The 13,737-nt window shown below is 40.0% G+C and overlaps 1 protein-coding gene across 1 annotated transcript in view; it reads left to right on the plus strand.

The window, feature by feature from the left end:
• The window catches only part of mybpc3 (myosin binding protein C3), a 39,692-nt gene that overhangs the window by 24,462 nt on the left and 1,493 nt on the right, over window positions 1–13,737 (plus strand). Inside the window, 7 exon segments of the mRNA XM_032508006.1 lie at window positions 5,028–5,162; window positions 5,787–5,954; window positions 6,067–6,155; window positions 7,679–7,874; window positions 9,745–9,884; window positions 11,464–11,623; window positions 13,125–13,261. Coding sequence (XP_032363897.1) covers window positions 5,028–5,162; window positions 5,787–5,954; window positions 6,067–6,155; window positions 7,679–7,874; window positions 9,745–9,884; window positions 11,464–11,623; window positions 13,125–13,261 — 1,025 coding nt within the window.

Below are 13,737 nucleotides of genomic sequence, written 5' to 3' on the forward strand. Positions count from 1 at the left end.
AGAGAGATCAGCAACTCGGCTACCCAAAGCTTAGTGTCCTTGCCCGTGGCATCCTTGCCGTTCCAGCCAGCGGCAGTAGCAGTGAGTGCAACTTCAGCACTGCTGGCAGGACCATCAAGCAGAGGAGGAGGTCCACACAACCTCTTGTGTGAATTTTTTGGGATTTTGTTCTGTTAGCTTGGGCCATTTTTGGTAGGCCTATGTTAGTTTCATTTCAATTGGCTATATGATTGGACCTCTTGTGTGCGCTTGCGTTAACATGCGCTTGTTGCCCTGTGTGCACTGATGCGCTCATCTGTTGACATTTCCGAATGTCTTCCTAGAGTTGCTTAATAAAAGCGGGCTTTCCACATAAACAAATGTACCGGCTCGGACATAAACATCTGTCCGCGCATCAGTTTGTCGGGCTTGGGTTGGGTTTGGTTACTGCTCTGTCAGGCTCGGACAGAAAAATGTGTTCCATTCTAAAGTAATCCAAAAGAACCTTTCCTCTCTACCATAGCCTTCACAATATTGCATCCATGTAAAGCTTGAACAGCCCTGAAAAATCCATATGACATGACCACTTGAGCAAGTTCTTGATGAAATTTGTTGACCCAATGAAGTCACAACTAAGAGGCTTTGACTTAAGTATTCTGTAGTTGGAGGGTTGTTTTATCACTTTCAATCAAATATGATCAAAGCACACCACAAAGTCCTAATGAATCATATTAAATGTTTTTAAGTGATAAACGACTAATGAATAATACCTCAATATATTTAAAAACTTTGACCATGAATTTTAAATGTTATAGAGAAACAGTTTCAAATTCAAGTTTTTGATGTCTTTAAGTCCCTTTCAATTGGGAATTTATGTCTATTATTGATCACATAGTAAACAAATCTTCATGGTGTGGTGATCCAGAGGTCTGGGACCAGTTTAGTAAGATGCTCTTACTTCCTATATCCCCCTATAAGGCAGAGGCTCAGGTTTGCATTGTCTCTTAGTCTACCACTGATACCATCTCGTTCTCCACTTGTTGATTTAAGAGAGGACATCATTGTATCCAGATGGCCACATGCTTGTAAAACAGCCAATAAAGAAACTATCCTTGGCGTCCCTCTCTATAAATAATGGCCTGGAAGCACTCGGCTCTGCTTGGGCCAGCTGCTTAACACAGAGGGGTTCATGCTACTGTGGAGGCTGTTCTAGAGGAAGAATTGTTGTTGCTACAGCAAAAAGAATGAGATGCTATATTTCTGTGTGTATGTGTGAGAGAGAGAGAAAGAGAGAGAGAGAGAGAGAGAGGAGAGAGAGGAGAGAGAGAGAGAGAGAGAGAGAGACTGAGAGCATAGGTTAAAGCAAGGCAGCATCTGGCAGAAGAGCCAGACATGTACAAGCCACCAGGTTCAGTCATTAGCAGGACTGCCACACTCTGATGAAGGATGACAAAGCCTAAACTTCCAAAGACAGCTGAGAAGAAGCCAGTGGAAAAAGAGAAACATGCTCTAGTGGAGGCACCAGAAAAGGTAGAAGCCAGTAAGCCCGAGACAGAGACATCTCCACCTCCTGTGGTCGAACAGGAACCAGGAACCAGTAGTGAACCACCAGCAGCAGCCGCCCCTGCAGAGGCAGCCCCCAGTGGGGAAGAGGGAGCTCCAGCTGAGAATGAGACACCACAATCAGAGGTTGTCTCCCCAACAGAAAGTGGCCCCCCTGCGGAGGAGACCCCTGTGGAGCCCGTTTCTGCTGCTGAACCAGAAACACAACCGGCTGGTATTAGTGTCATTCATTTTGAGATGTTGGATTACCATGTAGGTTCTAGAAATATAAATGAAACTTAATTGGCTGCATATTTTTACATCATTTTTCCGAGGTGTACATGTTTGAAAGTGTCAAGCACGGTTTAGTCATGGTGCTGTTTATGATTTCCTTTTAATATACATCTGAATGAGATGTTTGCTCTGCACCTTTTGTCCAGACCACCCTGAGCTTTTTTACAAACACTTCCTCCTGCTGTGACTTTCTACACACAAGGAAACCCATGACCCCACACAGGTGTTCCCGTAATTTGCTTACACTGAATACTTGTGTCCTGTGACAACGAGTTGTTGCAACAACATGAAAATATAAGGTTGACTAAATATTACCTCAGAACGATAAAGTTCTACTCTGTTGCCATTTGGAGGATTCTTCACTGCACCATTCACAAAACTAGTCATAGTATGTGTTGGTTACTCATGCCAAATTATCATACTTCCAGTATTAGTAGCTGATATTGTAAATTTGTTCATTTTTGATGAAATTATTTTTGTTGCAATAGTTTGTCACTTCGGTGGTTAAAAAGTTTTATTTACTAAGTTTGACATGATGAATCAGTAGTGACATTTTTAATGTGTCATCAGGATTTTATCTTTAATTTAAATTGAATACTACAGTTTTACAATAGACATAAATACAATTTTAAATGAGAGTACATCTCAATTTTAAACACTATAAACAAAATAATATTGCTTCATTGTTTGCTTTTTTACTTGAAAACAAGGCTTTTTAGTCTCTGCAGCTTAAAGGAGAATTACGGTCAAATCCAACCCGTAGCTCTGTTGTTTGTAAATTTGGAGTGCGGTCAGTAGAGAGAAAAACAAAACCAATCAGTGCTGTCTACACCGGGTTATCCTCCTGCTAGAGTTAGCACCCAACACGCTTGAACAGGGCAAGTTTTAAACGTGTTTTTAGCCTCTAAACATGTTCAAAATGTCATTAAGGGTGCCCCCCCATGTGCAGTGATTGTAGTTTGTAGACGGTCCCAAAGCACTCCTTGCAGTATCAACACCTGAACTAAACAGAGCTGAATTAGCAGAACTTTCATGCATTTCTTTCATATCTACAACAGTCAGATTCACTGGGTTCACTTGTTTAAAACTTGCCCTGTTCAAGCGTGTTGGGTGCTAACTCTAGCAGGAGGATAACACGGTGTAGCAGCTCCGATTGGTTTTGTTTTTCTCTCTACTGAAAGCACTCCAAATTTACAAACACCAGAGCTATGTGTTGGAGTCGACCGGAACTCCCCTTTTAACTCGTTGTGACCCTGGTTGTTTGCTTTTGGCACTTCTGTGGGGAAAACAGTGTCTGGAAATCAGAGTCTTTTAATGCTAACTCATATCACGTCATTTAATCCCTGTGGGACGGAAAATAATGCTGGCACTTAAACTTCAGCGCTGCTGTGAACTCCGGGTCAGTCAACCGGCTTATGTTTCCCGGGATGACGTCTGCATGCTTACAGGTTAACAGGCTGTTTTGATGACTGATAACACAACCACAAATATCTGATAATGAAATTGACATCATCTTTGTTTTTGTGTTGTCTTCAGTTGCAGTCTGTTGTTACTATTTTACATCACTCTTTGCTACGTAAATCAAATGTAAAATGCATTTCTGTATTCTCACACAACCAGGCAGCACAGGCCCTGGATAAACATTGTTTTTAATGTAAACATATAGTTAAGCCAATATATTTACACAAGATTACCAAATCACCCCCACCCCTCCCCCTACACAATTGCTAGTAACCAAGGAGGACACGGAGGAATGAAAAAACATGATGGACTCTTTAGAAGAAGTCATTAGCTTCACTCGAGCTTCTGCGCGGGAAAGTCACATACCGAGAAATACAGCCAGAATAGTGTGGAGCTGATAGTCTCAATTAGCTTTGTAGCAACTCATTTGAGTAACAGACATTCATTAATATCAAAAGGTTATGCACTAAAGCTTTCAGATTGTGTGGACAGAAACAGTAGACAGACACCAACACATATAGCCACAGACACAAACTGATTCCCCTTTATTTGGCTCAAAGATCCAACAAATCAACTAACGCTCTGGGCCCTGAGGCCATTTTTACAGTTTAATTTCCGTCTGGATTTATTTTATAAAAAAGCTTGTAAAACATCAACCCTGTTGTCTACAGTCAAGATATGAACATCATTTTTTTTAGGACAAACTGGGCTATTAGAATATTTGGGTTGCAGTGAGGTCACTTGCATGTTAAAAATGGTTGTAGGGCCTTAAAGATAAATAAATAAATAAATGAATCTTCCAGATATGTATTGATATCACAGACATATAAGTAAAACCTAAGCCATTTTCCTTTCTAAAACACTTCTCATATCTCTTGGGAGTCACACTGTGAAGAAATAATCATTATAACTTATACAGTTGACAAAATACATGCATTTTTTCCAAAAAAGTCAAGACGTTTTGCTCTCATGACATTTACTTATGCCAATAATAACATAATAATGTCATATTTATTGATATTACACCCACAGCAATGTTATACAAGCAAATATGTGTCTAAATAGTGCAACATTTGGCCTTTAATAGAGTATGTAGGCATTTTTGTCCCCTCTGGCCTTCCATACAAGAGGGGTGACTTTATCTCCCATATATGGGCATGCACTTCCTGAAAAATAGACAGGACAGACAGAGAGAGAGAGACCAGAGATTAGACGAACGATTCAGCGGCTAAATTGAGCCAAAACGCGATGAATTATGGATATAAAGTGGACCAATCTTGGATATAACAGTATGGATTTAAAGCCCAAAGAGGCTGAAGTTCCAGGCTGGATAGAAAATCCCCTGTAGAGGCTAGAAAGACCCGGAAAAGACCGCCGTAAAGCCGAAAACGTCAGGAATTAAACGAAACCGAAAGTAAGTAAATCACTTGTATGGTTCAAAAGTTATTAAACTATGAATCAGAGGTACTTTTTTACTCGTGGGCGAGTGTCTCGGTCTCAGAGGGCTAAATTGCTGCCTAGTTAGCAATTCTGGTGCCTGTAGGTAAGTTAAGGTTTAACTGAAAGTGATGAGCCACCAAAGATGTACATGGTCATGTTGCTCATTCCACCTTAAAACCACTTGGTCCAGTATTTGTTGCTTTTTCTTGATCAGGTTCATCCACTTGTTAAGTAATTAATTCCACATTTAATTCAGTAATGCTCTAACTGACTAACGGACACCTTTAATCTGCCCTCTGCCTCACTCTCAGCCCCCACAAGTGCGCCCATTGGACTCTGCGTCGACGACATCTGTGACACTTCCATCTGTCTGAAGTGGCGGCCGCCTGAGAGGATCGGCTCAGCTGTACTCGAGGGCTATGGGGTTGAGTACTGCAAGGAGGGCAGTAAGTGCTGGAGCCTGCATGCTTTTGATAAGGAAAGGTTTTTTAAGGCATATATCATTAAAGTTTTAATATACCAATAAATTAAATCATAGTAACGAATAGTTGTTGAGCCAAATATCCAAACATCCCATACAGGACAGTGAGATTACCAAAAACTGTTTTTGGTGAGAAAAAGGATGAAAAAAATCTCTGACTGGAGGGCACCCCGGTAGCAAAATGGTTGCATGTTATACTCCTTTCTCTTATTTTTGTTTCCTGTTGACCTCTATACTTACAGCTATCCAATGAAGGCAAACATGCAAATCAAAAATCGAAATAAAAATATTTAAAAAGCATAATATCAAAATACAGTGTATGGACAATGTTTGCCAGGGCAAAATAAATACTAGAAGCCTGAAAATTGAGTGTTTTCATGATTTTTTAAATATGTCAGTTTAGATGAATGCATGAGCCCTCTTTCTTGTAATTTCTTTCTTTTGGGATGTCTCTAGGCTGTCAGCATGTTGATTGTATGAACCTAATAACTTGATTGGTATTTGTTATGACTGGAATTATAGTATATATCTGAATTGCATTTGCTGTAATGAACTGTTGTTCCCCTTTTTGTGTGTTTCCTGATTGCAGCGGATGAATGGATACCAGCCATTCAGGGTCTGACTGACCGGACATCATTGACCATCAAAAATCTCACCACTGGAGACAAGCTGCAGTTCCGTGTGCGGGCCCACAACATGGCAGGACCCAGTGCTCCCACCACTCTGGCTCAGCCTGTCACCATCAGAGAGATAATGCGTGAGTATTTATAGAGTGGTGACTTTTGACGACACTCTGCTCATTTAGTTTCAACCAATACATCTCATATAGCTAAATATTTCTCCTAATTTAAACTTTTTTCTTTTCACAGAACGCCCTAAAATTTGGCTCCCCAGAAATCTCCGCCAGACTTTTATCAAGACAGTTGGAGAAATTGTCAATATTGTGATTCAATTTCAGGTGCAGTACAGTACGCCTTCTTGAAATCATCATTCAAACACCAAATGCTTTTCTTATGTCTTTATACAATGTACACATCAGGGTGAAACATAAATGTACAACATGAACATGAATGTACACACCTGTAAGGGTCGAAGATTTGGATAAAAGGCTCAGTTACGATAAATAAAATCAACATTACGATAACGATAAGAAATTTTGTATTTACGATAAGTAATTTTATATTTCTTGACAAACTGGCTGACAATTTTCTACAGCCTCATGGTATACAGTAAATTGTCACATTATTATCTATATCAAAAACCGGCATTTTTAGTGTTGTTAGATCCTTAGCAGCAGTTAGGTGAAACATGTAAAGTTTGGTCTGAAAAGGGTGCCAGAGAAAACTTGTACCAATACCTATAAATATCTTTACATTTAAGTTAAATCTTGAACTCTCCTTTTTCGTTCTCTTTGACGGCACCCATGGCCTTAAATGGTAATTGCAGGTGTGATTTTGAATCTCACTTTAGTGAGATCCAAACTGGGTGACATCAGTTAGCTCAGTTGGCAGTTGAAAGCCGGACTGTTGTGTTAGCTCCGCCTACCCGCTCTGGCGGACCAACCACTGCCGGGTGGCGGACACTAACTCTGCCGCCGCTTGTGATTTTTCCCAGGCAAGGACACTGCACACACCCAGTTCATAATACTGCAAATACAAGAGCTTTCATCAGTCAGTCATAGGCTCAATCATCACCGTGTTGCCTCATTTGGCCATAGATAGTGACTTACAGTAAGGGGCATTTATTTAAATGAAATTCCTCGAGATTTTTACATTAACATGTAACTTTCAAAAGGAGTTGGGCCAGGGGAAATCATGACCTGTTGGTGGCTACGTCGAAGGTCAAGCATCATATTTGTACCAAATATGGTGTATAGTGATAAACTATACAGCCATATTTCTACAGTAACGTTTCCTTGAAAAATCTTACGACTAGCCTTTCAGTAAATGTAGTTAAAACCCCATAAGGGTCAGTACTGACTTGTTACACATGATGAGGCGTGTTTATGTGAAGCTGATTTAACCCGGCTGATTTATGTTGGCCCAAGTGGAAGGTGGGAGTATCATGGAGGATTGATTCAGGAAGCAGAGGCAGAGAGCCTCAAGCGGACGGATGCCACAGGTCACGCACACTTGAGAGAAACTTTTTTTGGAAGACGGATTCTTATTTTTGTTTTCCCACAGCAAAACCTTTTGTAAATAGACCTTTTAAAAACTTGAAAGGGCGGCTGGGTGAGTCAGTTAACACAGCACAAACCGCTCTTAGGTTGGAAAGTATCATCCAGGCCAGCTGAGTTTCATTCTCGCACAACAAACAGAGAGAGGAAACACTATAACTAATGTTTCAAGCTAGGTTAGTCTTTAGTAGCTGTGTTTCTGTGTTCAACGAGCCCAGGATAACTTTGCTTTGTAACATCTGAAATAATTTGTTATTTTTGACCTGACATATAGCATCTTGAACTAAAACTTTCTGGTCATGCAGGGTAAACCCAGGCCAAAGATCACATGGAGCAAAGACGGGGAGCTTCTGAGCCCCACATTAGCGAATGTCAGGAACAGCGATACGGATACGATCCTCTTCATCCGCAAGACAGAGAGAAAACACTCTGGAAAGTATGTACTCCAGGTACAGATTGAGAACATGGAAGACACAGCAAGTATCACACTGCAGATTGTTGGTAAGCAGGACTGAACACATTGAGGGCTGGCAGTGGGTATTACCAGAGATGGCAAAAGTACTCACTTTTCGTACTTAAGTAGAAGTACAGATACTTGTGTTAAAAAATACTCTGGTAAAAGTGGAAGTACTGATTAAACTTCTTTACTCAAGTAAAAGTAACAAAGTACAGGCTTGAAAATTTACTTAAAGTATAAAAGTAAAAGTAGCCTTGCGAATGACAACCATTTTTTATGCAAAGCTACCTGGACCAGACAAATGTTACTAGAGAGACGCTGAGGAACTTCAGTGGACATGGAGGACATTTCTTTATATGGCAATTTGGCAAAGGCTACATTTTAAATGGATGTCTGCCAATAGGCCTAAAACATCCCATATATGATTATTATGACAGAAACTGGGACTCCAGGTTAATAAGATTCTGACTTATTAGCAAGATATGAATTCAGTTGTGATTCTGTGAGAATTCACAGATCCATTTTTTATTTTTAATCTTTCCCCCTAACATAAAAATGAATCTACATTTATGTATATGCTCAATATGACTTCTGGAAATAAAATAAAGGATTAAAATATGAATGACTAAACAGACATTAATGCAGAGGTTCCCCAGCACATTGGGCAGGAGTCCTTCTTGATGCCTACTGTCTCAAACATCTCTCTCAGATAAGGCCGAGGATGATGGGAATGTCTTGCTGTTTCTTCATTTTCAATCATGTCGTCCTCCATACTACTATGTGCTAACGTTAGCGCCCTCCATACTACTATGTGCTAACGTTAGCGCCATCCATACTACTATGTGCTAACGTTAGCGCCATCCATACTACTATGTGCTAACGTTAGCGCCATCCATACTACTATGTGCTAACGTTAGCGCCATCCATACTACTATGTGCTAACGTTAGCGCCATCCATACTACTATGTGCTAACGTTAGCGCCATCCATACTACTATGTGCTAACGTTAGCACCGTCAAGCCTCAATGATCTGCTGTGAATCAATGCAGAATGCTGAATCTGTTGTGTTGTCTTAGTCGTGCGTCAAATGCAACGTACAGTAGATATATTCCCATCCATTTAGATTGAATATGGTACTGACGACATAAACAATAATAAGGATAACTCCAGAGAAATGATGTGAAAGTTGAGGACTAGATTAGGACTGGATTGAAACTGATTCTGGTTTCCAACTTGGCCCCAGGTGTGTCTGTTAAAACAGACGGAGACAACTTTCCTCTAGCTAAGTTTCCATCCACTTCTCAACTGAACTACAGTATCTGGAGTTCAGTAAAACAAAACTCATGCGAATAAAGCTAGTGAAAGTGTTGATTAATATCAACGTGCAACCCAGCTAACAGGTGAAGAGCACACCAAAACCACTAGCTAACTTACTTAAATGTGAAGAACTATAGACCAGTAACAGGCTTAAGTGAACTGACAACATGAGTTATACGACTTACAGTTCTCAAAGACGCACACACACAATCTCAGCTGGTTATCCTCCGGACAGCTTGTCTCCTTTTCTTTTCTCTCACTTTTTTCTCCGTGTGGCGCGCGCACCCGCTCGCGGTGTGTGGCGCGTGTCCGCGCTATTGTCCGACGTGACGTCTTGTAAAAACGAAAGTAACGAGCCAATTTTTAAAATGTAAGGAGTAGAAAGTACCGATATTTGTGTTAAAATGTAAGGAGTAGAAGTAAAAAGTCGCCTCAAAAATAAGTAGTAAAGTAAAGTAAAAATATAAGAAAAATCTACTTGAGTACAGTAACGAAGTATTTGTACTTCGTTACTTCCCATCTCTGGGTATTACTGATTTCAATACATTCAATCATTGTAGTAGACAGTTACTTACAATTCAGACTTCTCCTCTGTAGATCTCCCGGGGCCCCCTCAGGCTCTAAAGATCACAGATATCTGGGGCCTGAATGTGGCACTCGAGTGGAAGCCGCCAAAGGACAACGGTAACAGTGAAATAACTGGTTACAAAATTCAGAAAGCTGAAAAGAAGACCATGGTGAGTCTCCACACTCTTGGGTGCTAGCAGCAAAGCTTACATCTGTTTTTATATTACATTCAAGTGAAGCTGAAAACAAGTTTCTGATGTTGATGGTATAGGCAGTTATTATGCTAATTAAATCGTGCAATTAGCCAGAAAAAACTCTAAGAATGTATATTCTTATGACATCAGAGGCTTTTCCTGGAAAGCTTTGGACTCGGGCTGAAAAAGCTGCAATGAAAACCTCCTTGAACGCAATGTAGATAAATAATTTACTTTTCAAAGAGACTAAATCCAAATGTTGATGTTAGCATGTTGCACCACCAAATAATGGGCAGCTGCAGTCAAAATGAGTAACAAAAAAGAACCTTTCCTGCACTTGTCCCCTCAAAAAGCACATATTTTTAGACAAATTGACAGTACCCACACTGATTCAATTTAAAGTACTTTTACCTGGCCTAACTCCAGTCTCAAGTCTCAGTTACTAGCAACAACGTATGACAGCCAAAGGTCTTTTTGAAGGAAGGCAATGTTTTAATTTCTTGCTCACTGAAACTGGTCCATTGCAGGTCTTTAGTTCTAACTGACATCTACCAACTGAGCTGCTGGAAAGCCACATTTGCAACCTCCCTTTCTATTGACATGAGTGAGGAGGTCTCTACATGTGTGAGGATGAATACTGCATGGACACATAAACTGTAATCAGCCAACGCTGAGCATGCAGTCTCCTCTGCGGGCAAGGAGTGATGCATCATGGGCCTGTTGGCAAGACCTCCAACTGGCACCATCCTCCACCTCGAGCTGCCAGGAACGATGTCAGCCAGGAATGTCCTAATCTTATACCGTAGCCTTGACCTGGACTGTACGGTGACGCAGGGTCATTGTTTTCCTGCCCGACATGGGTGATGGTTCATGTTTCACTGTAGTCATTATTAGATCAAATTCATTTTCCTTGCATCTCTTTATAGCAAGCTTGGGGGTGATGATCATCATGTTACCAATAACAATGTGCTGTGTACCTGTTAGATGTCAAATAATCGCTGACGCAGTTTAAAAATGCCCATATCCTATTTCCTTCTAGTACCTAAATAAATACATTTAAATTGTGAGCAGTTACACTCCTTTAACTCCTTTAGTTTCAGGTACATTGTGAAGGAATTTTTAAATCAAATCTTTGATATATCTAGAATATTATTGTCTGATGTTATTTGCCGTATTTCTTTAGCAAATATAATTAGTTTCAGTGAACAAACAGTAGAGTCCACTGAGTAGACCCTTATGAAGGAAATTGGCTGCAAAATAGGGAAATCTGACGTGGTTAACCTTATTCTGCCTTTTATATTAATAGTAATTTGTTTTTTCAGTATGTTTTAACATTGTAAGACAGAGAAAGGAGTGACAACTTCCCACTTAGCTCACCATCAATATTACCTAACCTAACTTACTTAACATTTCCATCAAATCATTTTGTAACCTCCTCATTATGCCATTTCTCCAATCATTTTTTTTTTTTACATTTTCCACATGTACAAAATAAACTACATATTAAATTAGAAAAAAACTGAATGTGCAACATGTTTTTGTGATTCATATGAAGGAGTGGTTTACAGTCTATGAGCAGTACAGGCGAACCAACTGCATCGCGTCTGACCTTGTCATGGGGAATGAGTATGTCTTCCGAGTCTTTGCCATCAATATGGTGGGTCTCAGCCCAGAGCCCTGCAACACAGCAGACAGCGCTTACATCCAGAAAACAGGTGAGTTCAGCCTCTGACAGCACATACAGTGGGGCTTGAAAGTTTGGGCACTCTAGGTAAAAAATTGAATTAATGTGCATTAAGAAGCCAAGAAAAGATGGAAAAATCTACAAAAGGCATCAAATGACAGATTAGACACAAGAAAAAAGTTTGATTTTATTTCCATCATTTCAATTTTCAAAATAACAGAAAACAAAAAAATGACGTCTGCAAAAGTTTGGGCACCCTACAGAGTTTATAGCATGCACCACCCCCTTTGGAAAGCTGAGACCTGACAGCGTCCGGAATGTAATTAAGAAATGGCAGTCATCAGGAACAGTGGAAGTTAAAGCAAAATCTGGAAGACCAAGAAAAATATCAGACAGAACAGCTCGCAGGATTGTGAGAAAAGCAAGACAAAACCACGTTTGGCTGCACGATCCATCCAAAAAGACCTGGCAGACACTGGAGTTGTGGTACACCATTCCACTATAAAGAGATACTTGTACAAATATGGTCTTCATGGAAGAGTCATCAGAAGAAACCTCTTCTACGTCCTCACCACAAAAATCTGCGTTAGAAGTTTGCAAATGAACATATAGACAAGCCTGATGCATTGTGGAAACAAGTTCTGTGGACCGATGAGGTTAAATAGAAATTTTTGGCCGGAATGAGCAAAGGTACGTTTGGAGAAGAAAGGGCACAGAATTTAATGAAAAGAACCTCTGTCCAACTGTTAAACATGGGGTGGATCAATCATGCATTGGGGTTGTATTGCAGCCAGTGGCACAGGGAACATTTCACGAGTAGAAGGAAAAATGGATTTAATAAAATGTCAGCAAATTTTGGATGCTAACTTGATGCCATCTGTGAAAAAGCTGAAGTTAAAGAGAGGATGGCTTCTACAAATAGATGAGGATCCTAAACACACCTTCAAATCCACGGTGGATTACATCAAGACGCGTAAACTGAAGGTTTTGCCATGGCCTTCACAATCTCCTAACCTCAACATAATTGAAAATCTATATATAGACCTTAAAAGAGCAGTGTGTGACAGACAGCCCAGAAATCTCAAAGAACTGGAAGACTTTTGGAAGGAAGAATGGGTGAAGAGACCTCAAACAAGAATTAAATCTTGGTTGGCTACAAGAAGCGTTTCCAAGCTGTGATACTTGCCAAAGGAGGCAGTACAAAGTAGTAACTCTGCAGGGAACCCAAACTTTTGCAGACGCCATTTTTTTTTCTGTCATTTTGAAAGTGTAAATGATGGAAAAAAAATCTAACTTTTTGTGACATATTATACAAATGTCTAATCTGTCATTTAATGATTTTTGGAGATTTTTCCATCTTTTCTTGGCTTCTAAATGACACAAAACACAAATTTTTACCTGGGGTGCCCAAACTTTCGAACCCCACTGTATATACTTACTGCAAAACAATTGTGGTTCTGATTGTCTGATGTCCTGATGTCCTGAAGAAAACAATATCCAATTACCCAGTTGTGGTCTGTCTCTCTGCTCAGGTATCGAGTACAAGCCGCCCACCTACAAGGAACATGACTTCTCACAGGCTCCCAAGTTCACACATCCGTTGGTGAACCGTTCTATCATAGCAGGATACAGCACGACCCTCAGCTGCTCTGTCAGAGGATCGCCAAAGGTTAGTAGGCTCATCACGTAATATGCACATTTACAGATTTTATAGCATTAACAAACACAAATCTAATCATACTTTTAAAGAAAAAAAATTAATGGAAGACATTTTAAGTGAAGATTTGATGACACAACTCCTACTTCTAATTATTTCCAGAGCTTTCAACCATATTACAGTAGCTGTTATGATTACATTTGAGCACTTTGAGGACATTTCATCTGTGTTTGCTTTAAAAGTTAAGCATTATCACACACAAACACACACACACACAAACACACCCCCTCTTCATGAAGACTTTTGGCGATTAGTAGGAAGTAAAAAACACCATAACCTCAGTAAAGCAGTATCCACCAGATAAACCCAGTGATGATGGTAGTTACTAAGAGACTTGTACTAAATTATGTCCTAATTGTGCAGTAGTAAGAGTACTGCATTGTGAAAAGTATCACTGACGTACTGTAATACTTTGTCCTATATTGTTA

This window comes from Etheostoma spectabile, chromosome 1 (assembly GCF_008692095.1).
Source record: "Etheostoma spectabile isolate EspeVRDwgs_2016 chromosome 1, UIUC_Espe_1.0, whole genome shotgun sequence".
NCBI lineage: Eukaryota > Metazoa > Chordata > Actinopteri > Perciformes > Percidae > Etheostoma > Etheostoma spectabile.